Source organism: Myiozetetes cayanensis, unplaced genomic scaffold, assembly GCF_022539395.1.
Source record: "Myiozetetes cayanensis isolate MyiCay16 unplaced genomic scaffold, myiCay2020 scf10, whole genome shotgun sequence".
NCBI lineage: Eukaryota > Metazoa > Chordata > Aves > Passeriformes > Tyrannidae > Myiozetetes > Myiozetetes cayanensis.
In genome coordinates this window covers 26,585,109-26,609,669 of record NW_026086605.1, presented here as the reverse complement: position 1 = coordinate 26,609,669, position 24,561 = coordinate 26,585,109, and the positions used below count along the sequence as shown (strand labels likewise).

Sequence of the window (24,561 nt, the reverse complement as noted above, 5' to 3'; positions counted from 1 at the left end):
AGTTAGCAATAGCCATTTAGTTAATGTATTTCTCCCTACTATCTCCAAGTTTCTCCAGGAAGAGTTGATCCAATTAGCTATTTCTTCCATGAAAAGGACATGGAAATTTATAAATGCAGTTGCTATTTTAATTTTCCTCGTGGCTGCTTTATTCATTTTTTTTCCTCTTGAATGCATTCTACCAGAGGGCCCTAGAAATCTGTGTGACAGAAAGCAAAAACCCACTCAAAAAGCACTTGCCCACCGATGTGCATTTACTTTCTCTGTATTACCTAGGAGCCTTCTGAATGCTCTTCCTCTCTCTTGTCCAGGTCAGAAGTGCCCTCGCTCTGCCCTCACAGGGAGCTACTTCCCTCCACTGAAGATGTACTTTTCTCAGTGGAGTGGCTTGAGATTAGGTATGAAGGGGAAGGTAAAATGGGAAAGCAGGTTTTTCCAAGGTCCACCTTGGAAATTCAGTTCTACACAATGAAAAAACACAGCCCCAGTTTTGATCTGCAGCACAGCCACCTCATTGTGAATGACACTCCTCTCTCTCACCACATCAATCCAAGAACTAAGTCCCTGAGTGGAAGAAAATCCTTCCATAACAAAGTATTTCATTGTTTTTCCTACTCTCGCGATGCAAAATAATAATTAAAAAGTATCTGTGCTGAATAGCAACAGTGAAAACAAATCCCTTCCACACAGAAGAACCTGAGACTTCCAAGTTAAAAAAAAACAACTTAGCATTCAGTCTGACTAGCTACCATGAAACCACCGGGTTTCTTTTCTGAACTACAGCGCAAGGACAAGCACCAGAACCAAAGCAGCCGTCTTGTTTAGCAAAGACGAGTCCTGGAGTTACAACAGGCTTTGAAGTCCTGATCCTTCTTAAAAACTGGCATAGTGCAAATGCACAAATACCTGCTTCTATTTTGTGTGTGCACACACATATGTGCACAGTTGAACTGGAGCACTGCAAAGCTGTTCAAACCAAAAAGAAACTCAAAAGCCTCAGAGACAAGCAAAAGTCTCTGCTTTTAACCAATTTATTTATTTATATTTGTGACCAACTCATCCCACGTGATTTTACCAGGCACTTTTCCTTGTGCTGTTTGTTTCCATACAAGTCACAACAGATATTAGCAAAAGCAAACACTACTATGTCACAGGTACTTCCCAAAAGCCACATGGGCTATAAAATGTAAAGTCAAGGCCAAATCCATGGCAATTCATGTATTTACTGGACTTTGCAGGAGGTTTCAAAGCAGTGAGTCAGATGATAAACATACTGCAACACTAGACACAATACTGTACATAGAGACAGGTCTTTTGCTTTAATTTTTAATTTCCATTTTCTGTGGGTTTAGACAAAGCACTGACATTACTTTAGCATAATACTTTGCAATGAATCAATACTTGAATTTAATAATGGTATTATGTTGTCAACATATAATATATCACATAATGTCCTTCTATAGATGCAAAAAACTTATGCCAAATAAAATGCAAGGCTTTGCTTTTACCAGTGATCATAAGTTAAATCAATATAATGAGAAACTGTACTGTCCCCAAAAGAATTAGCAATAACCATTTCTTCTGGGTTAAAAATCAGCATGGAATAATTCCATCCATATCCCTTCCACTCATCATACCAGTGTTATGAAAGTTCTCCTAGGTCATAGGATTCCAATGAATACTTTTATTAAAGGAACAGAGAAGAAATATATCCAAATAGAATCAATGTACATATCTGAGTGGGACTTACTTGAATATTCCACTTCTTTATGAATTCAGTGATAACTGCACTAGTCCCTAACTAGAAAGAAGATTATAAATGGAAAATGGAATTAAGTCCAATGTCATCCAACTTAATTGAAACAGATGAAGCAAGTTACAGCTTTAAAACGTGAAAAAGTAAAATACAACTACAATAACTTTCATTTCAGTCATGTGGCTACAATTCTGTATCTGCTATTTTTATCTTGATGGTAGTCTTCCTGTTGACAAGTACTTAAGATGGGAAACACAAATCTAATCATTTCTTCTGACTGAAGGTATGTGAATAGAAAGTAAAAGGAAATAAGAAGCCAATGCTCCTAAAACTCCCAGTTGTTTGCCTCAGTATTTTTTTTCAATTCAACAGCTTTTGAAGCACTTAAAATTGATACATACCTGGTATATTAATCTTAGTTAATGCTAAAGACACGTGCTTTCCAGTCACGTGTGCTCCCCTTGATTTCAATGACAGCTCATGACCATAATGAGAAGTGTTCGCAGATACATGTCATTTATTGGCAGAACGCTTTAGAGCTCTGGGAAGAGTAGGTCTGGTTTTACTACGGTTTGGCACCTCCCACAACACCCTCCAGTTGGTGAAAACCCCGCAGTTCCATCTAAGTGTCATCCTTAATGTGAAAAAGATATTTGAGTCAGTGCAAAATAAAACAAACAGCTTTTACCAAAATGTCAGTGCTGGTAGTTGTGCATCTGCCAGATGCTTGTTACTTGAACCCATGCCGTGCATAACAAACAGTCAGAGATATGACTAGGACAAACGACTGGACCAGAAAATCTTTAGCAGGAAATCAAAGCATACTCAGGCTGAAGTCTGGACTCAAAAAAGGTTGCAATTGGACTTCACAAGATTTATTGATTAAGTGTTCTGTAACATCTCTTTTCTTGGTTACCATGCATTAGTTGAGCCCCACCTGCCTGACCTCAGTTCTGTGCATTAGCCTTTGGTCATATGAACACGAGAGAAAACACAGTGCTATTTCATAGCTGAATTCACAAAGGAATTCTTGTAAGTCCAGTATCTCAATTTAAAGATAATAACATCACTGAAGAACCCAAAGTACCATGAAAAAATGCATATTGGAAAAATCAGGGCATGACTCTTTAAAAATGAAACCAATGGCTTGATAAAAATAAAACCCTACTCGTATATTCCAGTCAGCTGGTTGATTTTTCCAATCTACAGGCTGGCCTATCCTTCTGAATCAGTGACTGACTTTTATGCTGAGCACTGGATGAAGAGGTAAATGCTGAAATGCCATAGTCCTTACATGATCATGGAAAACACACACAGGCACAAGATACAGAGTGAGATTTGATGAGTAAGTGGCTTTTGCTTAGTCAGAACCTGAAGGATCTTCATCAAGAACTTTCAAAACAGCTAACAGATAGCTTGACTTTGAGTGAAACACAACCAAGAATTATTGTCATTATGCACACCCACAAAAAAGCGAGATTTCACAACATCTCCTCAGATGAATACACACACAGGGAAGAGGCTTTACCAACATTAATTCAGGTGGGCAATCACAACGGCTTTCTGGTGAAATAACTCCTGATTTGCCTTCCATTTTCCTAAATCCTATTTTGAGCCCATTTAACATGTTAAAACAATTAAATAAACTGCAACACAAACCAATATAAATACAGGCAGCTGCTTCTTTTCTTAAAAGCTGTGAAATGTTAAATAACCTATGACTCCTGCCCACACATGTGACTTGCCAAGCCAGGGGATCACACAAGGGCGTGCACTATTTTGAAAGCTAGGACATAAGATTCATCATGTCAGATTTGTATTCACATGGTACAACAGGATCCATGACTTTCATTTCAATAGCAGCTGGAGCAACGGGCACAGAGGGAACATGTAGCTCAACCTGGGAAATTAGGATGAATTTGATTTTAAAAAATTCCCTTTCTTACTAAGAGCTGTTAGTGGTAGATGCAGATACTTGCTTTGGGGTCACACCATGTCAGCAGTTCACACAAAAAAGATTGCATTTCTCCGCTCTCTCCCCTCCAGTGGATACTGCAGCCTCAAAGAATTTTACATGTATCCTCAGAGATGCTTATATGTATCTGGAGAGTGCAGCTGTAGGCTTTAAAAAAATGTTCACATGCCCTACAAATTCAAATCCTTTTTTATGTAATCTATTTAATCTTCCATTAATGATAATCTCTGCTATCAATGTGCCCAAACAGGGTCAATTTCTGCGGGATTTGCAGTTCTTGCATTTCCATCCTATAACTGAGCTCCATTTAATGAAGGGAAACACCCTGCTGTAAAAGGTATTAGCAGTCTCCCTAAAACAAAAAATAGTTAGGAGGCTCTGCAACTACCAAGAACATTTCAAGATTGGGGATTTTCTTCTTCCTTTGTGTGCCTTGCATGAAGGAGAGTCCTGCCAGCTGAATATTATTTATTAATCAGGATATTCCTACCTTCTAGACTTTGTAAGGAGACAGCATAGAGGGGCGGAAATTGCTGTGGATTTCTCCTACATACCCAAAGAGACAGAAAGGGGAGAAAGGAAGAGATTGCAAGAGAGCACTTAGACCCTGACAGATCCCACCTGGCAAGCCCAGGCAGACGCACGCAGGTCACAGCAGTTTGAAGTACCACATAACATATCTGGTTCACACAAGGATTGAAAACAGAGACACGGGTCGAAAATCTGGCTTCCTTTGCTGTTTTCTAAGAAGTGCCCTATACAGCTCCTTACTCCTCAGTGAAACGGGTTGGGTTCAGCTCCACAATAGATTTTCCTTCTGGTAACTTCTGACTTCCCTAGGTCGTACCTACAGAACATGCAGGCTCAGACACACCTGTAAGGGATGCTTCTCTCAATTACTGTAGCAGACGCAGGAGAAACCAGTTACTGCCTTGTTTGCTCTTCTGATTCAGTGATAGTTTTATTCGTAATCATTCCCAGCCATCCGCCACCTGCACACCCACCCACACATACATATCCAATTTGCTGTTCTTCTCCCGATTTTGTCAATTCACAAGATCAGCTCGCTCTGAGTATACTCTCTGCCCCAGTGGCTAATCAGCAAATAGAATTAATAGACAAAATAAAGTTCGAATTATTTGCTAACAAAATCCTCCAGCAGAATAGCCATACATTAGCACGCAAAAGGGGAACTCTAGAAGTGATGAGGTGGTCGCATTCAGTTGAACTGATGATCCCAGCAGCAGAAACTAAGAGTTAATGGAGGATACCTGGCTTTTCGTTTCCTCTACTGCATCCAAGAAAACGCAGATTACTATAACACAGTATAATTGAGTATTTCACTAAATAGCACCACACAGAAGTTCTTTTGGCAAGGATTGCATTTGTCCTAAGTAACCTTTACGAGAAGCTGAAAGCTGATACACAGAGAACAAATAAATTTTCGGATTTAGTCCGAATCCTTAAGTTTGTGCTTGGGAGGGTGGAAAGAACCAGCCACCATGCATCAGTCGGAGAACTAGCCCCCTCCTCTGCTTAAAAAAAAAATAGTCACGGCAAGACGATGCTAAGGCTACACATGGGAGCCGGCAAAGCGCTGGGCTGCGTCTGCATATCCGCGGGGTGCCCTGGCCTCCTTCCTGGCGGAGCTGGCGACAGCTCCTTCAGAAGCTGGGACGGAGGGAGCATCCCTGCGGAGCCCGCTCTCCTCTATTTCAAGGGAGATGAGCGTGTGGGAAGCCAAACTCCCTCACCAGCAGACAAGCACATGCACAACCCACTCCACACCTCCCGAGGACCACTCTCCCTACTGCCCCTTCTGGGGCTGTCATCAACGAACCCTCTCGCTCAGATACCTCCTAGCATCTCCTAAATACCTTTCGCAGACCAGCCTGCAAGGGGAAAGGGGGAGGAATCTGCATCTTTCCTAAAAACCACAAGGAAAACCAGTCGCCTCAAATGGCTGCTCCTGCCTCAACATCCATCACACAAGCAGGGAACTTGCCAGGGGGGTGGGGGCGCAAGCGGGGGAAGGAAAAAGAAGCGCAAACTTCGCAGCTCTCCGGCCTCCCTCCCGCAGGGCAGCAACCGCACGGGAGCGCCGCGGCAGCCGCGCCCGAGCAGCGCCTCGCCCCGGCCCGACCCCGCCGCCGCTCGGCCGACACCGGGTCCGGACGGGGCGATGCGCGCTCCGGGCGGCCCGAGGGCGCGGACGGGCGGTATCACTTACGGGTTTTGGGGGTCGTGCTGGCCTCCGGCGTGGTGGTGGTCGACTCCTGGAAGGGAGACAAGGTCCAGGACGGCGCCGAGTCGTGGACGTAGATCTTGTAGGAGGAGGTAGCGTGTGCCGCAGTGGGCCAGGCGGGCAGCGGCGGGGTGCTGGGGGCGGCGGGCGGCGGCCGGGCGCCGCGGCCGGGGTGCCGGGGGCCGCTGGCGGGCGGCGCCGTGTGCGGAGACACGGGGTGCCTGGGCGCCGTGGGCCGCGGGCCGCCCCGCGCCGGGCCGCGGGTGCCAGGGGGCCGCGGGGGCGCCCGGCTCATGGTGGTGAGGCGGGGGCTGACACGGCTGGGCGGCCGCGGCGTGGCCGCGGCGGTGGTCTCCGCGCCGCGGGGGGGAGCGGTGGGCTTGGAGAGGAAGAAGGGGTCCTGCCCCACGCCCTTGGCGTCCATCAGCTCGGTGGGGACGTACTCCTTGACGGAGCCCACCACGATCCACTTGAGCAGCATGAGGCTGAGCCCCAGACCGATGAAGCCGATGAAGAGGGGTACCACGCACAACCACGTCTGCTGCCGGTTCCAGACGATGCAGTCGCTGCAGCGCAGCTCCCGCGGCGGCCCCCGGCCCCATCCCCGCCCGGGCCCCCCGCCGCAGCCGCCGCCTCCGCCGCCCCGGGCGCCGCGGCGCCGGCAGCCCCCTCGCTCATCCTAGGGGCCGTCCGCAGCGCCGCCGCGGCCCCGGGGCATCAGCGCGCCGCGGCTGCCGGCGGCATGCGGCGGAGGGGAGCGCGGAGCGGAGCGGGCGGCGGGAGCGCCCCGCTCAGTCACGCCGCCGGCACGGCATGCCCCGCGCCGCGCCGCCCCGCGCAGCCTCCCGCGGCCGCGGAGTCAGCGGGACGGCCGCGCCATCCGCCGGGCGCCCTCCTCTAGCGCTGCTCGCTGCAGCCTCGTCGCTCTTCTTCTTGTCCCTCCGCTCTAAGGTTTTTCTTTTCTCTCTCTCTTTTTTTTTTTTTTCCCCCGGATAATAAGTCGCAAGGATCAACCTTCTCGGTTTATTTCTTTTTTATCCCAATCGTGCAGCTCCGGCGGCGAGCAGGTACATTCCTTCACATTCACGCACCTTCTCGCCTCTCCTCTTTTTTTTTTTTCCTCTCCCCTCGAGGGCTGGGGGGGAGATCCTTTCTTTCCGTCTTTCTTTCCGTCTTTCTTTCCGTCTTTCCTTCCTTCCCTGCGCTCCCTCCCCCGCCCGCTCGGCTCCTGCCTATGCCCGGCCGCGGTGCAGCAGCATCCCTCGGCGGCTCCGCGGGGAGGCGGCGGCGCGGCGCACCCGCCACTCCGCGGCCCCGCGGCCAACCCGCGGCCGGCGCCGGTTCAGGGAGGCCGATCCGCGGGCGGGGCCCGGGGCAAGGAGGCGCAGCTCCTCCGCGCCCGCGCTAAGTCCGGCCCGGCATCAAAACTACGGCGAGGATTCCCGAAAAAAAAAATAAAAATAATAATCCACACAAGCAAGGAGGAAAAAAAAAAAAAAAAAACCCTGGAGGGGAGCGGCAATGACCCAGTCGGAAAAAAAAAAAAAAAAAAAGAAGAAGAAAATACGGATCCGGCAAATAAATGGGCACGCAGAGGAAGCTCCTGCCAAGCTTGCAGCTTCGGTTCGATTGTGTATTCCTCTGGCAGCGCCGCGGAGGCAGGCTAGCGCGCACAAAGTAAGGCGCCTCCCACCAAAGCCTAATGGTGGTTCCTTAATGCGCACAAGATAAATAAATGATCCAGGCAAACCCCTCGGGAGGATGTATGCTACGGCAAGCGGAGCCTAGGAAAGAAAGGAAAAAGGCAAGAAGAGAAAAAGAAAAGAGAAAGGGGCGGGGGTGTGGGGTGTGGGCGAAGCGCCTGAACCCATCCTGTGGTAGCAATCCAATAGGCTGGTGCTGTATGTCAAAAAAGACGTGTGCGGGGAGCGGCCAGGGGTGTGCGTGTGCGGGGGGAGGTGGAAACACCTTCCGAGAGGGATCCCACCAAATCCCATGAGAAGGCCAGGGCTCAGGAGAGAAGATGTTCTCCGACCCTAATGCTATCCGACGACTAACAGTTGGCAACATTTTGTTGCTGATGTTTCTAAAGGGAGTCGCTAAAGAAAAAAAAACACCAGACACCTACAACAAAAGGACAATTCTTTTCAGCAGCCGGAGGGCAACTGATGGCACAGCCACGTACTGAGGTTGCGGCTTTCTGGACGTTGCCACACGAGTTTTGATATTGAAACTACTCCACCTTGTTTGGTCTACTCCAAGGTTGAACTCCCATGTTCACTGTGGTCAACAGTGTGTGCTTTCCATTCACTTAGTGGACAAACATTTCAACAACGAGGATGGTCACTGAAGGGTTAATAGCAGTCTACCAAAGGTGGCCTAATCACCATTTCCAAAATGTTAGGAAATACTCTATAGAATTATATATATACACAGGTATTTTTAACCCTTACTTCTCATCTGTTACTTCATTGGTATCATTTTATGGTATTGATACATAAGTATAGTTTCCTTAGTCATGTATTTAAAAATGTATTCATATTTTTTACAGAATAATTGAGCAGAAAAGTTGGAAACAAAATGTGAAATAGATTTTTCTGTATATAAAGAGACAAATATTGCAACTGAAACATATCTGCTTGAATTTCTCTCTAGAATAAATGTTAATAACATTAAAACTGTAATATCAATGTTATATTTTAGACATGGAGATTAAATAAAGGTTAATAGTATTTGAAATATAATATCAATATTATATTTTAGACATCTAGACTAATAGTGACAAGACATCTGGATTATTTTCACTCCAAGCTCTCCATCTGGAGTTTGGTGGCTTCTATGCTAACATCCACTTGGAAAATCTCTGGAAGTGGCTCATAAGGTAAATGTGCTATGTAAACTCCTCAACCCCCCCATCCTCCCTTTGACACTGGAAAACATGAATATATGGATTTCTAATCCTTGAGTAAAGAGGCAAAAGGTTTAGGAGAAAGCACTTAGAGGGAATCATGGGAGCATTGCCCATTGCACAAATGGATGCCCAGTAAAGCAAGCAAATGAGACAGACCAGGATGTTTTGGTGATCCAGGGAGGCTTTGTCACTGATTTTATAGAACACAGGATTTCTTATGAAAATGTAGAACCAGGTGCTTTCAGCCTGGAGTGCCTGTCCTACACAGTCCTCACCTTCCTCGCAACCTTGGAATACCTTTATCCTGCACTGAGCTGTGTGTTTCCTGTATGAATGTCTCTTAGCTCATTCTTAGCTTACAATGCCTCTTCCATAGCCATATTGCCATTCACTAAGCTCAATATGAATCATTCATTGTATACATCCTCAAATAATTTGTACGTGCTTCTTGGAAGAGCAAAAATGTTTTACAACCCTCACAAGACAGAGAGCTTTTATTTTTCTCTCGACTCTGTCTTGAACTCTGTCAGTGTTTCATCTGTCTCAACTACATTTCTTACCCCCACTAAGATTTTCAAACTTCCAGCTCCTAAATTTTGTAATGGTTTTAATGGAAGACATCAGGATGTGATACCATTAAGATGACTCAAGTGTAGCCATCTCATCGATTAATATTGAAGGACTTCCTGTATTACGAGTAAAGATTTTCAGGCTTCTTTTCTTACAATTTCCCATTCTTATCATTCAGGGTTGACAACTATTCTTGAAATTGATTGTGGAATGCTTTCAATGGGCCTTACTTAAGTGAATTACTTAAAAACGGGTATTACCCTGATAAGTTAATGAAGATCTTACCATTGACTATTAGCCTCTTGAAGAAGGTCCTTCAGTCTAAAAATATGAAATGGCATGGATCTAGATATAGGAAGCTTCCCTTAAACCCATAGTAATTGCAAATGTATTTCAAATAGGTTGTCTTTCAGTTAAAAAAAAAAAAAAAGCCATTCACCTAGACAGACACCTAAATGCAGGCAATATATGGAAATGTCTTCCTGTAATAACTTAGTCATGAGTTAAATTGTTATGATGTGTACAAAAACACAGTCTCTGGATGCTTTTAGATTATTTCTCTGTCCTTAAAAATTAATATTCAAATCATAATCAGTTTCTCAAATCAGCCCACTCTTGTTAAACTGAATCTGTTCAGTGCATTAATTCTAATTTACGTAGGTATTTGGTAAATCTCACTTGCATTTCTTCCTACTCATTTTGTATCATAGCCCAGCTCTTTTACTTTTTCTGGAAATATGTTTATCACGATCAGAAAATAATATATAATTTAATTTTCTTGACTTACTTTTCTTCATAATATGCAAAGAAAGCCTTAGTATCTCCTTTGGGGCATCTGTGACTGGGATGGATTAAATTGTTTATCTGTGGCGGAGTCAGAAGTGGTATTTTCTTAAGGACTGGTGTGACACACACAAAACAGATTCACCATTTATGCATATATCACTTTGTTTGTCACAGGGGATTACATTTTGGCTGGCAATAGGTATGCCACAGCTAATGGCGTGCTATTCCTGGTTGAATTCACACGTCTCCAAACAGAAGAACCACCTACACCCATTATTTCAAATAATGAAATGTAATAAGTGATTTATGGAGCTAAATTTTGGTTGACTGTTGTCGTGAAATCAGCCCAAGAAACCTCAGGATAACTGGGTTAGAAACAGAAATTCAATTTTGGAAAATAAGACCCTTCTGGAGCCATGTCCATTTCAGCACCAAAACAAAATGCCTGTAGGATGCCTATGTTCTAATCCTTCATCCAGAGTTAGAGGCCTTTCTTTCCTCCCCAGCTTTACAAAGTATCTGAAGACATTCCTTGTTAATTTATGTAAATATTATCTGAAGCTAAGAGTAACAAAACCTCAGCAGTTACTTTGCTGTATGGTGTGATCAGCTGCTGGCAGCACAAGCAGTCTCTCTTTGAGGTGCTTTAGCACCCACCTCACCTGCTGTGTTCTGGTAGTTCAGCAATTGGATGTGGCAAACAGAATTTCCCGAACAAAGGATGCTGGAATTGGGGCTGGTTATGTAAATAGGTGCTATGCTGTTTCCCAAACTAGGGCATTTGAATATTCTTTACTTAATTCTTCCTCTTAGCTTTCATCCCCAGCTTAGCTACAACAGGCGCATCTCTAATGGTCGGCTCACAGTCAGGGAAAACCCTGCTTTTTGTCTGAGGTCAGCATGTAACTCTATTCCTTCTTCCATGTGAAACGCATAAATAGCATTCCACTGATCCCATTAACCAGTACTCAGAATGAAAGTAGTCTTTCCCACTCTGACTGCAAAAATAGCTATTACTCAAGACAGACTAAGCTTTATTCAGCTAACACATTGTCGAGAGACTTGGGCTACGTACCTGTGCCTAATGTAGCACCCCAGGTATTCCTCTTTGTGTTTTTACTCAGGATACCCTGAGCACTCCTGGTGCCCCGGGGGAACAGCACGAGGTGCAACAGGTGAGAAATGCACAGCCAAGTTCAAGAGCAGGGCAGCCACTTGAGGCGTTACCAAGCTGCCAGTCAGCACTGTGTCAGTCTCAGGCAGGTGTAAGATGAGTGACGATTAATTTTGGGTTAAGGAGAAGAGCCTCTCACTGCAATATAAACTCTGAATAACAATCCCTTGACTAAATTAATTGGATAAAATACACCTACCCTTTCACACAGTGCAAGTGTGCTGATTCCTCCTCAACAGTCAGTGGCCCTCACGAATAGCCTATCTGCAAGTGCCAAGGCTGCCACTAAATATTTAGAATCACACTTGAATGTGCACCAGTGAATATATACAATTCAAATATTTATCTTCACGTTGTTTATAATGATGAAATGAAATATGACATGATATTAGCAAAAAATCCCATACCCCAAATCCTACAAAACATGTTTAATGAAATATTAGTAAACTAAATATTTTCCTTGGAGGAATTTATTACCATATAACTGAAATCCTAAAGTTCTGACTCACTTTTTATCAAACCAAATTTTCAATATTCTCTACTTTTAGCTGACCATAAATTCCAAGGATTTCAGTAGGATAAATTCTGTTGGGCAAGAGTAAAATCAAAGTATTTTTTTAATTCTGATTTTACTGGTGGTGTATCAGTCCCTGAAGAACACAATAGTGATTTCAGGCTGAGAAATATAGTGACTAGTCTTAACAATACCATTGTAACATACTGAAGCCCCTGCAACATAACAGAAATTATTATATTAGTCTTCAAGCCTTTGTAACCCCTGAGATTTTTATCAGGAACATAAATTAGGATACCAGAGGAAGAAATGTTTGAAAGCAAACATGAAAATGCCATCAAAAGGGCTTGCTCCAAAGCGTGAAGAAGTCAGCAGAAATCTCTCAGTATACTGCACATTATCTTGGACTAAGCCCTAAATCCAAATCCAAATCTTTCCAAGATTTATGACAAAATGATGACAACAGCAATTGGGGAAGCAATCAGTCATCAACAGACTGTTAAAATTACTTTTAAAACCCCAGAAAGATAAAATTATTTACTATTTTGACTCACTTTCAAAGTTTTTCCTGAAAATCTACACTTTTTCCATCCCAGTAAGCACGCCTGATCCCGCTTAGGCAAAAAGGGAATTTATACTATTATTTCAGACTTTAGAACCTTCCCTTTTTCGGTTCAAAATTGTTTGCTCTCCCATGTAACCTCTGCCCAGTGCAGACAACACTGCTGCTAAGTGTTGTTTGGTGGATATTGTCACATGCCATGAGACTAGATACATTTTGGAAAAACTCACACTTTTAGCAGTCTATTGCAAGGAATAATGATTAAAGATTTAAATACTTTTAGTTCTGCTGTCCATTGTAAGAGCTTTAGTCTTTGCAGAGAGGTGACAAACAAACTAGTTTGTTTCTGCATTGATTTCCATGTGCTACCAAAGGGGCTAAGAGGGGAAGTTATAAACAATTAAAATGTACCTGAGATAAAGGAGGGTGCTTGTCTGGGTCCTCCTCTGCCCAATAATCCCAGGGATGGGCAGGGATCTGTGCCAGCAGCTTCCAGGTGATGGCTGCTCCAGCTCTCCTGCAGAGCTACGACCTTGAAAACTCCTCCATCAATAGGTCTGAAGAGTCCAACATATTCTTTCTGAGTTTCCCCTGGAAATTAACCCAAAATAACAGCTACTGTCAAATTTAGGAAGAGCATGAGGCTCTTAGCATTAGTTTTGACTATTTCAGTTGCAGGTTGAAATGGTAAATCTGCAAGGGTAGCAAGACAGGGCAAATAGTGCACCTTCAGATAACTTTGAACTAAACCTTAAATCCTTGCCTTATTTAAAAATACAATTATTTATTAATACTGAATTTTTTTTCAGTCATGATTAGTTTTGATGGTAAATAAAATTATCTTCTGTCACAGTCTTTGGATAAACAGCACATTAATCATAGCTGTTACATAAAAAAGAGACATATTTATATAAATTTCAATTATTTTGTAAAGCTATTACAGTGATCAAAAACAAAGCAGGGCTATAGAAGCATCAGAAATCTATACTGGAGAGAGGAATAAAATAGCAATGGGGAAAGTAGAACTTAAAATAAATTTAACACTCTCATGAAATCCAGAGTTAATAGGGAGAAGGGATTTATTAAAACTTGCTCATTGGTCCCAGCAGTTAAATTATATCCAAAAGGACTGGCTTCTCTGCCAAAAATTACCAAATATATCACTGATCAAGCCAAATATTGCTGCTGATTTTAACACATAGAAAAGGAGTCAATAGAAATTGCTAAGGTCAATAGATTTAGTGGAGATCCTAGAAATATGAAGTTGGAACTATTATTTTCTTCATGGTATTAGCACTCATACAGAAATTTATTTTTACCAGAATGTTTTATTGTAGTATAGACAAGATGCCAGGCTCAAGTACACCTGTTCAGCTATGGATTTGCTTTTATGTCTTGGATAAATTCTTTTATCACAATTTCCTTATATTCAGAATTGTTTCCTTACTACTTTGTTGTTGTGAGTTCCTTAATTTCATTTTGGTAAAGCTCTGTAATGGTGCTTTTCATTGCTCTATTATCAGTGTTTTGTTTGGGCAGTTTTTAGGAGTTATTCATGGTCATGTTCAGCTTGTGTGAGTTCATCCTGAAACAGTGCTGCTTGTATTCAAAATGTCAGAGTCAGCCACTGACATTCAAGGCATATGTAACAAGTTTGGATATTCATGTTTTTAGCCTTGATTTTTTCCAAAAGGTAGCAAGGTTGAACAATGCTGACTCAACACCTTCCCTGCTGTAACAGGCTGCTTCTCTCATAGCTGACAGGATCTGGTCCCAAATGTTCTAGGATATGATCCATCTCACAGAGGCCAGATTTCCATTTCCCAATGCATAAGTTGAGTAGCATTTATTCCTGATATGACCTAATTGGTATCAAATGTAAGGCAATTGCCTGGGAGAATTATATTTTGGATGTCAGGCTCCTACAGCTTAGGAGGTTCTGCAGCTTATAAGGTACCTCTTCAAAGCTCCCTGAGTGTCCAGAACAGCTACAGGAAAAACAAGCCAAGAGGAGCAACCTCCTTGTCCTTTGACATAAAACAAAGGGAGTTCATTCTATCGAACTTCATGGAAATAATTTTGTGGCATCCAGCCTTACAGTTATATTTGAATGACCCTCTGAAGTAGAAAAAGCCCACAGGATCTCATAATTCCCATAGCTTAATCGGGAAGAAAAGCTGGATCTTTCATCTTTAAGGCTTTGAGACATCCATGAAATCATTCAAATTTTCCAAGCACTTCTACTCTTCATGGATTTCAACTATGAAGAAAAAACATGGTTTTTTTTCCTTCAACACAGGAGTCAGAATAAACTTTTTGCTTAGTGCCCCAATGTAGCTATGAGAAACTTTTCTATAACTAGCTTCAACCAGCATAAAGAGTTATGAAAAATAAAGGAGATGAGAATCCTGGTTTTATTACTGTTGTGCATTTATGTATGTATTTATGTATGACTTATATATACGTGTATAAGTCTATGGGACCTGAAGAGATGAACCCCAGAGTCCTGAGAGAGTTGGCTGATGTGGTTGCCAAGCCACTCTCCACGATATTTGAAAAATCATGGCAGTCAGGTGAAGTTCCTGACTGCAAAAATGAAAACACTGCACCCATTTTTAAAATGGGTAGAAAGAGGGATCTGTGGAGCTGCCACCCTGTCAGCCTCACCTCTGTGCCTGGGAAGATTGTGGAACAGATCCTCCTAGAAGCTGTGCGAAGGCGCATGGAGAACAGGGAGGTGATTTGGGACAGCCAGCATGGCTTCACCTGCCTGGCCTGTCCTGCCTGGCCAATCCTATCGCTTCTGCAACCAAGTGGCAATCAGTGGACAAAGGAAGAGTTGCAGATGTTGTCTGTCTGGACATTTGTAAGGCCTTTGACACAGCCTCCCACAGCATCATGCATTTGATGGGTGGACTCTATGGTAGCTGAGGAACTGATTGGACTGTCACATCCAGGGGGTAAGTAGTTAACAGCTCAATGTCCAGATGGAGATGGGTGACAAGTGGTGCCCCTCAGGGTCTATATTTGGACCAGTTTGGTCTTCATCAATGATATTGTGGGATCAAGTGCACCCTCAGCAAGTTTGCAGACAACACCAAGCTGAGAGATGCGGTTGACACTCCTGAAGGATGGGATGCCATCCAGATGGACCTGGACAAACTCAAGAAGTGGGCCCATGTGAACCTTACAAGGTTTAACAAGACCAAGTGCAACGTCCTCCACCTGGGTCAGGGCAACCCCCAGTGTCAATACAGGCTGTTGGATGAAGGGATTGAGAGCAGCCCTGCCTAGAAGGACTTGGAGGTGCTCGTGGATTAGAGACTGGACGTGACCCGGCAATGTGTGCTTGCAGCTCAGAGAGCCAATCCCATCAAAAGAAGGATGAAGAGAGAGGAGGTCAAGGGAGGTCAAGGGAGGGATTCTGCCCCTCTACTGTGCTCTCATGAGACCCCACCTGGAGTGTTGCATCCAGTTCTGGGACCCCCAACTTAAGAAGAACACAGAGCTGTTGGAATGGGTCCAGAGAAGAAGGTGATCAGAGGGCTGGAGCATCTCTCCTGTGAGGAAAGGCTGAGAGATTTCAGGTTGTTCCATCTGGAGAAGGCTCCAGGAAGACCTTATTGAAGCCTTTCAGTACTTAAAGGAGGCTTATAAGAAAGATGGGGACAGATTTTTTGGAAGGCCTGTTCCAATAGAACAAAGGGTAATGGTTTTAAACTAAAAGAGAGTAGATTTAGACTAGATAAAAGGAAGGAATTTTTTACAGTGAGGGCAGTGAGGCACTGGAAAAGATTGACCAGAGAGGTAGTGACTGTCCCATCCCTGGAAATATTCTGGGTCAGGCTGGATGGATCCCTGAGCAACCTGGTCTAGCTGAAGATGTCCCTGCTCACTGCAGGGGTGTTGGATAGATGACGTTTCAACGTCCCTTCCAACACAAACCATTCTATGATTTCAATTTAACTGCAAATGGAGAGACACTAGGGTAGGACAATAAGAAGTAAAACAAGGCCTAGAGCAAGATAGCTGATGAATAAATATTTCAAGAGAACAACAGATGGAAAGTTAATTGATAAATATCTGGGTTTATAGCTGTGATTAAAAAAAGGCAAAAAATTAAGAATGTACTCTGAAAACTTTAGGTTTTTAAAACCTATGGAATTATCAACAGTCCAACTGCAGACTTTTAAAAATAGGAGACTTTTATTTAAAAATGAGGATTATGAGGATTATTCAACCTTAGACTAATTAAATGCCAATGTACAAGTCTATGCTTCCACTTACTAACACTGTAGGTGTTAACATATAATTATCTAATGGAAAACTAGAGATGAATTAGGTGATCTAAAATCCCAATAATTCTGAATCATAGTACTCTGTTTCTTTGTGTGTACTGTGACTATATCGATGCACAGCCTTTGCCATGGTAGTTATTCTCTACGGCTCAATAATCAGGGATTTAATATTTAATAAGTAATATTATACCAATAACAACATACCTTGTATACTCTGATGTTTTAATAGTGGTAAGCATGCTAAACAAAGAAATAAAAGGTTTATGGAAAGGGTTTGTTTTCTCTTGTGTTTCTGTTGGTTTTTCTTTCTTATTTTTTTTTCCAGACCAGCTGAGCTAGTTGGCTAAGGAAAACAAGTTTTCAGTCACACAAGTCTTTCATTTCAAATTCTTTATTTCCCTACAAAATTAGATTTTTAATGTTGCTATCAGAGCAGACCTAAAGGAAGAGTGGCAAAGCTTTTATAAATGTGTATTTATGTATATAACTGTGTATATGTGTGTAAATGTAGATATATATTTGAGAAGGAAGGTGTTGAAACTCTGGATTAAACAGAATATGGTGGAACAAAGCTCTGTGGCTTTGTCCCATTTGGTACCAAAGCAGACACCAATCAGCTGCTAAGCAGATTCACAGTTTTGTGTACAAGTACACATGTGCTTCCTGGGTTTAGAAGAAACATAATACAGAGCCACTTTATTGAATCATATTTTAAGATCAAATGACACATCGAGGACCCACCAGGCGATTCTGGCAGTCAGAAATTGAAGCCCATCTCTCCCCATCAGCTGGGCTGCATGGAGGAATCCCTAAACAAGACAGCTATAAAATGGGTTTTTTGAGAACAAAATCATGTAAGCTCCCAAACACAAAGCAGGACCAGAATTTATGTGTATCTTTTCTGTGCTAAATGAGATTTCTATTTAAAAAGGGTAATCAAAGGGTAAGCCACCAAAGCGGCTAGACTTCATACACTGCTCAGCTATTCATTTGTTCTACACAGCCTTTCACATTTCCCTTCATCTCTTTTGGGAAACTGAACCTATTTTAAGAAGAAACCTCTCCAGTCAGTCAACCTCTCTATAATCAGAGAATCAGGCTCAGCAGAATGGTAAATCTGTACTCAGAACTCAGAGGTCAGCAATTAAGATTTCAAAATTTGTAGCTTCCAGATCATCCAAACCTCTGGTCAGGGAATCGTGAGTGTCCCCAAGGTCTCTTCATAAGCTACTCTCTACTGCTATGTCTTCACTTCCTGTATTTCTATACAAGAGTGTAGTACAAAATAACAATATCCACAGTGCAGCAAAACATTGTTCAAACCAGAGTTTTTTAAATCTTCATTTTCATTTTTTGGACATCTTATACAAAGCATCTGTGTCAAAGAAGTTCCATATCATCTGCTTCCATTAAAATCGCCAGTAATTGCATGATTTTTTTATAAACCTAACTTTCACAAATTTAGATGCTTGAAAGAAAGGTTTAATTGAATTTCTATCACTTTAAAAGTCAAGATGTAAAGTAGATGTTTCCACCCACCCTCCGAAGGCAGGGAAGGATCCGCTTACAGATTTCATTACTCCTGCACTCTTGAGGATATGCCCTAGAATCAGGTGTTCTAAACAGTCCTCAAATTCAGCCTCCATTTCTCAGCCCCGCTGTGCAACAAGACAAGCTGTACTGCCATCTGCAAGAAAATGTCCTCTAGCAGCCTGTGACAAACAGCTTTTTAATAGAAAATTTCCCCTAAAAAATAAATATGCTGCATATATAAATTCAAAAGTATACATAGACGTGGATAGAAAGGACAGAAAATCTCTAACCTTTGGTCTCAGAAAACCTATTGCATCTCATGAACACAGGGATATACTGGTTGTTGTAAATCCATCCTTCAGAGTTACTGTCTTCATTCACTGGTTTTGCACAAACTGTCATTAAATACTGAGCTGTCTATGTGACAGCTGTCTGTCTGACTACCTGAGCTGAGGGAGCTTTTAATGATTAAGCATCCTTTTGATAAAGTAGAGATACCATTTTAATTACTTCCCTTGTAATGGTCTCACCATTAATTCTTAGAAGGTAATGCACAGAAGTGTGTCTTGCCTCTGGTCCTTGCTTCATTTCCTACTTGTTCATCCTAAAAGCTTCTTTTGATTGAGTTAGAAAAAAATCAGGCAGGCAAACATGTACATATAGCTACACACAGTGCCACAGCACACTGCTTACATACAAGTGAGATAAAAATTACTGCTAAGATGAAAAGCACTTTTCATCTTAAGACGCCATTTCCTATCACATAAAACTTTCTAAAAATACGTTACTTTTGAGATATATGCAATTTCAATGCTAGCAATGCCAGCTAAAGTGGGAACTTAGAAGGAAATGTTAAGCTTAATCAGTTCAATCATTAAAGTTATGCAAATGGAGAAACACATTCCTTCCTTTTAAACATCGCTACATTTTAGTTGCAATCTTAAGATTCAAGAAGTGAGGATGGCATATAAATGTCAAAAACTTGACAGAATCATAGGGTGAAATCCAGTCCCAGCTGTGGTCAATAGCAGAGCTTCTCTGCATTTCAACAGGAACATGATTTTCTTACTATCTTCAGAGAGCAACTGAGAACTGACTCGAGTTTAAACGTGAAACTGTTGAGATTACTTGTCTGTTAGAGCAGACAGCAAATTTTCACTGCATACTACAGCTCACAAAGTTCTGAAGCAAGATGTACTAAGCCAAAAGAGTGATATTGTAAGACAGACTTGTACTGCACATATGATGTTATTGCTATTACATTTTACTTGCTGTCTTGCAGAACGAAACCAACACAAATGTGTTCCTTGTCACGAGACCAGGGTGGTGCAGCAGTGCCCTGCACCAGGCAAGGTTTACCTCTGAGGCTGGTGCTGTTCAGCAGCTGACATTACCTATCCATTTCAAATATATGAAGAATAAGTTTTATAAATAGTGACGAAACTGTTCAGGAAACTGTTCAGGATATGTGGTGTAAGACTACCCTCATAAAGCCAGCAGAGATATTCCCTGCCTAACCAGAGTACTTCTTTGAGTGATGGCCTGGGGAGTTACTTCCCTATGACATTCCATGCCTATACTTACTGAATCGAAACCATTTTTAATTAGAAATTATTTTCTTCATTAAAAGACAATCGGATAAGGAGGTTCACCACTTGATGAAATATATTCCTCTTGTCCTATTTTTCTTATTACAATAACATTTTTAGTTTGGCAATCACTGTTTGTACTTTGTATGTAAAAACCTACACAAACAAATAAACAAAACTAACCAAAAATCCCTCCTAATTCTAAACAGGAAAATTCTGAAGAACATATTTTTGAAATCATTGTTCAAAAATGCGACCTATGGCAGTGAAGTCATTTAGACTCACATTTCATACTGAGTCTATTGAATAAAAGAGAACTTTCTTATTAATATAGAATATTCGTTATTCTTATTATCAGACTTCTGTGAAGTTTGCAATTTAGTCAAGTAAATGAGATAAAAGATTTACTGTAAGAGCCAAATGTTTCCATGCCTACACAATCTGAATTACCTATTAGTTCACAAGTGGCCATGCTTACTCTTTTTATAAAATAACAAGAGACTTAGAATGCTCAGTTTTAAATGTAGATTCCTCTTCTCTCCTAGAATCTTGAGAAATATTTAGAAGATACAATTATGGCCAAGGTAGATGGGAACCAAAACCAACCAGAAAAACAAGGGGGAAAAAAAAAAAGGAACATATTTTTAATATGAGAGCAGGAGAAATTGCAATCTCCCATTCTTCTGAAGCTACGAAGGTGAGTTTTTATATTCAAATAATGTATAATATACTAAGGTGTAAAGAACTTGCATTTTTATTCCAGTCTGTTTTTCTCTTAAGTTCAGAATCATCAGCAAAGAAAATTGCTCTAATTGCAATGCTTTGCATACAAATAATGATTACAGCTTAGTGGAGTGTTAGGACATGACACCCCACAACTTATCAGATCAAACTGAGTGATGTCTCCACCATACCAATTTTTTAAATGTAGATAAAGCAAGTTAGGCTCTCTCAGAAAATCTAAGTACTTACGACCAAAAAAATACGGTGTCTAACTGCCAGGCACGTCATATTATCCCTGATTCAAAACTATGAAATAATCATAGCAAAAAGCAGTCTTAATGTAGGGTAGCATTAAAAAACAACAGCAGCAAAATCAATTTCAATTAGATCCCAAAAAATGAACATGTAGAGACCAAAAACCTTTCTCCAATATATTTATATAGTTTTTTCTTTACTTGGTTAGTTCTATGGAATTCATCAAAGGGATGCTGAGTGACTGAAAAGGTGCACATGAAAGCACTGAGATAGTGAATTACGTATGGATATATTTCTACAGTTCCAGATAGCTTTTTCCTAACATATTCTCTCACAGAGTTGAATACAAATATCTGGAGGACAGCACAGATCTCTAAGGCTGTACACTCAGAATGAAGTATCTCAAGATTCTAGTCATGACCAAATCAAAATTGTCCATAAGAAAACAAAATTGACCACTTCACATACTAGAAGTTGTAACTTTTAAACTTTCAGTTAGATTCTACTAACAATGGACATACATTGGATAGTAATTTTGGATATATTTTACAGATAAGTAGTATCATATTAGGAATTAGCTTAGTTCTAACCCATTACTTAAAGCCAAGTGCCATTTTTCTAAAACTAAATTACAGTGTATGTTTCCTGAGGAGCAGATCACAAATTTAGCTATTGGCAGATATTTCAATATGCATGCTTGTTTTGTTTCCTCTTAAGTTTAAATTTCTGGCTTTTAATACAAAAATTATATTCTATTGTTATATGCCAGTGATGACAGGATAATGGATTAGGTTAGGCACAGCCAGTCTATATAGGAGTGGGTGAGATGATGAGACAAGTAATCTCTTTCATCACTTTTGAATTTCTTATATGCTGTAAAGCAGTTTCTTCAGTCTTAGGTATTTCCTAGTTTGTAGACTACAGTTATTATTTACAGTGCTTTGTTCATATACCTTTATCTTCACTTATTAATAATTCCTGACAGTAATAAAAGACTCCAGGGTTTTAACACTTCAATAGCTTTAAACGAGATGCAGCTGAAAAGCACCTTAAGTCCTTTCCAATAGTCATACCTTTTTTTGACAAGCTCTGTTTGAGAAACACAGCTGCTACTTGGATGCTTATGATCCACTCATACTACCTGTGTAGCTCAAGGCAAGTAAGTCTGAAAAATTAACATTTTGGTATCTGTTCAACTGGTAGAAAACTCAGGTTTCCAGTAGCACTGTAGAGTGCATAGTGTGTTTTAAGGAAAGGTGGAAGTAAGTTTATGGAACTATTGCATTTTGCCATGGGTAATGGATTTTAAAAAAAACCCTCAAACCTGTAACATTCTCTCACCATCTGGTATATAAAGTGGTATTTCTTTCCTATAAATATGATGGTGTTGGAACCACATTGACCATATCTAGTCAATCATATCTCAGCCTTCAGCAGACACTGAGTTAAATCAGTATTCCTACAGTGTTTGTATGACATACTAACCCTAAAAGCAGTACTGTTGACAAGTACATCAGGTGTGCTCTAAGGAATGGTACTAAAACAAAAGGCAAATAAAACTGTGACATTTTGAGGACAAGAATAAATTTTACAATGAATAATTTTTAAAATATTACCTCATTGGTTTATGAATGCAGTTCAACCGACTTTTTCTTAACAGAAAAAGTAAATTTGCAGAAAATAATCAGGATTTTAATGATCCTTTGAACAGATGACATGGGAATCCTCCTCATTAAAGATCACAAGTGTTCTATTAATATGTCCATAGAACATGATGTAAATATGTCTATACAGCTCAACTATACAGCAAACTGAGACCCCCCAGTTCAGCAGAGGGAGGTTTTACAGAGGACTAGCAATCAATAGAAAACAAATGAAGGCAACATAATAATAGAAGAATGCTCTGAAAAACAGTAGCTGATACTACAAAATTGACCTTTTCGCTTGCACAGTAGACAGATAGTTTAAAATAAAAAGGTATAGGTAGGACAAGAAGTTGATGACAGATTTTATTTGAGTTTCCTATTCTTTTATAGTTTACTTTTCACACTGTGTTGCTAAATTTATAATTAATAACATCTTTTTGTTTAACCTCATACTTAAAAAACCTCTAATGATGGTGGTAAATGAGAGTCCTGTTTCTTTGTGAAACAACACAACCAAATAATACATATTACTTAAGAAGCTTTGGTGGGCTTCACATCAGAAGGTCCTGTCACAGGCATAGACAGTGTTACTGCAGTGCTATTTGTGGAGTAATTCCAAGGCTGGGCAGTGACTAGAATGTAACACGGAAACAGTTTTCTTGATTTCAATGTAATTGGTCCCAGGCTTAGAGTTAAACTCAAGCTTATGTACTTAATTTACCTAATTGCCTTGCTGTATGAGGTCTCTGTACTTAAATTGTTAACATATCATCCTGACAGGCTGTAAACTATAGCTTTATATCAGGAAATAAATGTTAAAGTATTGATGTACAGTCTGCCACTGTGGGACAGTGCATAATTTACAGATCCATTATGCAGCCACAAACACATAGATCCATATCATCCTGAGCAGCTGTATCCAAGCTGTCTAGATTTTAGCCAACGCTACCCATTTATTCTTAAATTGCTTGTGCTCATGTTGTTTTAACACACTAAGAAGACATGTTTGACAGAGCAGTCCCAAAAGTCATCTAACTGTACATCATATGTGCCTTCTGTACAGAAAGACAAAATTATCTTTCTGCTTGTAACCTTTTGTCCTCTCAGACAAGTAGAATTTTGTCTTGTACTTGTAATCGTAGTGCCCAAGTCGAACGCTGTTGTAATAATCTGGAAAACATTGCTATACTATTCACCCAGGCAGAGCTTTCAGTGCTCCCACAGAATCAGGGGTAAGGCCTCCCTGCCCTGAGCAAACAGCTCATGAACCTTGTGGCCAACACTACAGCTCTAGCACAACAAGCCCAAATAATGAGCCTGGGGCAGAGTGATCGGTTGAGCCCATTAACAGTCCCTTCAGTTGTCAGAGGTTTAGCCCTGTGCAGACAGAGACCGAAATACGGAAAGGGCATGGATTGTGTGGTTTCAGGAGCACGTCATTACATGTGGCTTCATCCCACGTTGTGCACAGCAGCAGCTAATGGAGTTTCCCTGTTTGACTCATCAGCAAGGTGGGCATTTTCAAGAGGTGAAGCCAAGTACAGTTCTGCTGTCAGTGTGCAAGTTGTGTCAGAGTGCTATGGAATGCAAAGATAACTTTTCCTCCAGGTTTTGCAGTATCAGATCTGTAATGTTACTTCTTGTACACTGCCAACACATTTTCATAGTGTCAAATACCTATCTGGCAGGTTGCATCTAAACACTGAAGGCATTTGTTTGGCAGAGACTCAGACTCTTCAGAAGGCATTTACTGTTTTCCTTCCTCTCCCTCTCTTTTCCACTTTCCCTTTCCTGTCTCCTTGGTTGGTTTGTAAGTGTTTGGCCTGCAGCACGTGCTACAGAACACTAACTGCTTTCTGGGACACTTGGTGAATTCAGCCCAACCAAGAATCTTTCATAGGGTTTGTTTAACCATTTTGCAATAGATGGTAGAAATGTAAAATTGTCTGTTGCTGTTTGATCAGCTTTGACCTGATCATTGTGTGTGTCTGTAATTGCACATCCCTGAGATGTTCCACGCAGAA

At 41.3% G+C, this 24,561-nt stretch overlaps 1 protein-coding gene and 1 long non-coding RNA gene across 4 annotated transcripts in view; one reads left to right on the top strand and one right to left on the bottom strand.

Moving 5' to 3' along the window:
* The window catches only part of NRG3 (neuregulin 3), a 369,474-nt gene extending 362,805 nt beyond the window's left edge, over positions 1-6,669 (bottom strand). The window contains 2 exon segments of the mRNA XM_050305457.1: positions 5,962-6,570; positions 6,573-6,669. Of these exon segments, the coding sequence (XP_050161414.1) occupies positions 5,962-6,570; positions 6,573-6,654 (691 nt within the window). The 5' untranslated portion in view covers positions 6,655-6,669.
* The window catches only part of LOC126634792 (uncharacterized), a 30,862-nt gene continuing 12,233 nt past the window's right edge, over positions 5,933-24,561 (top strand). For all 3 annotated transcript variants that reach the window (XR_007627435.1, XR_007627436.1, XR_007627434.1), the window contains exons 1-2: positions 5,933-6,068; positions 20,459-20,610. This is a non-coding gene — a long non-coding RNA (uncharacterized LOC126634792). The remainder of the gene's footprint in view (positions 6,069-20,458; positions 20,611-24,561) is intronic.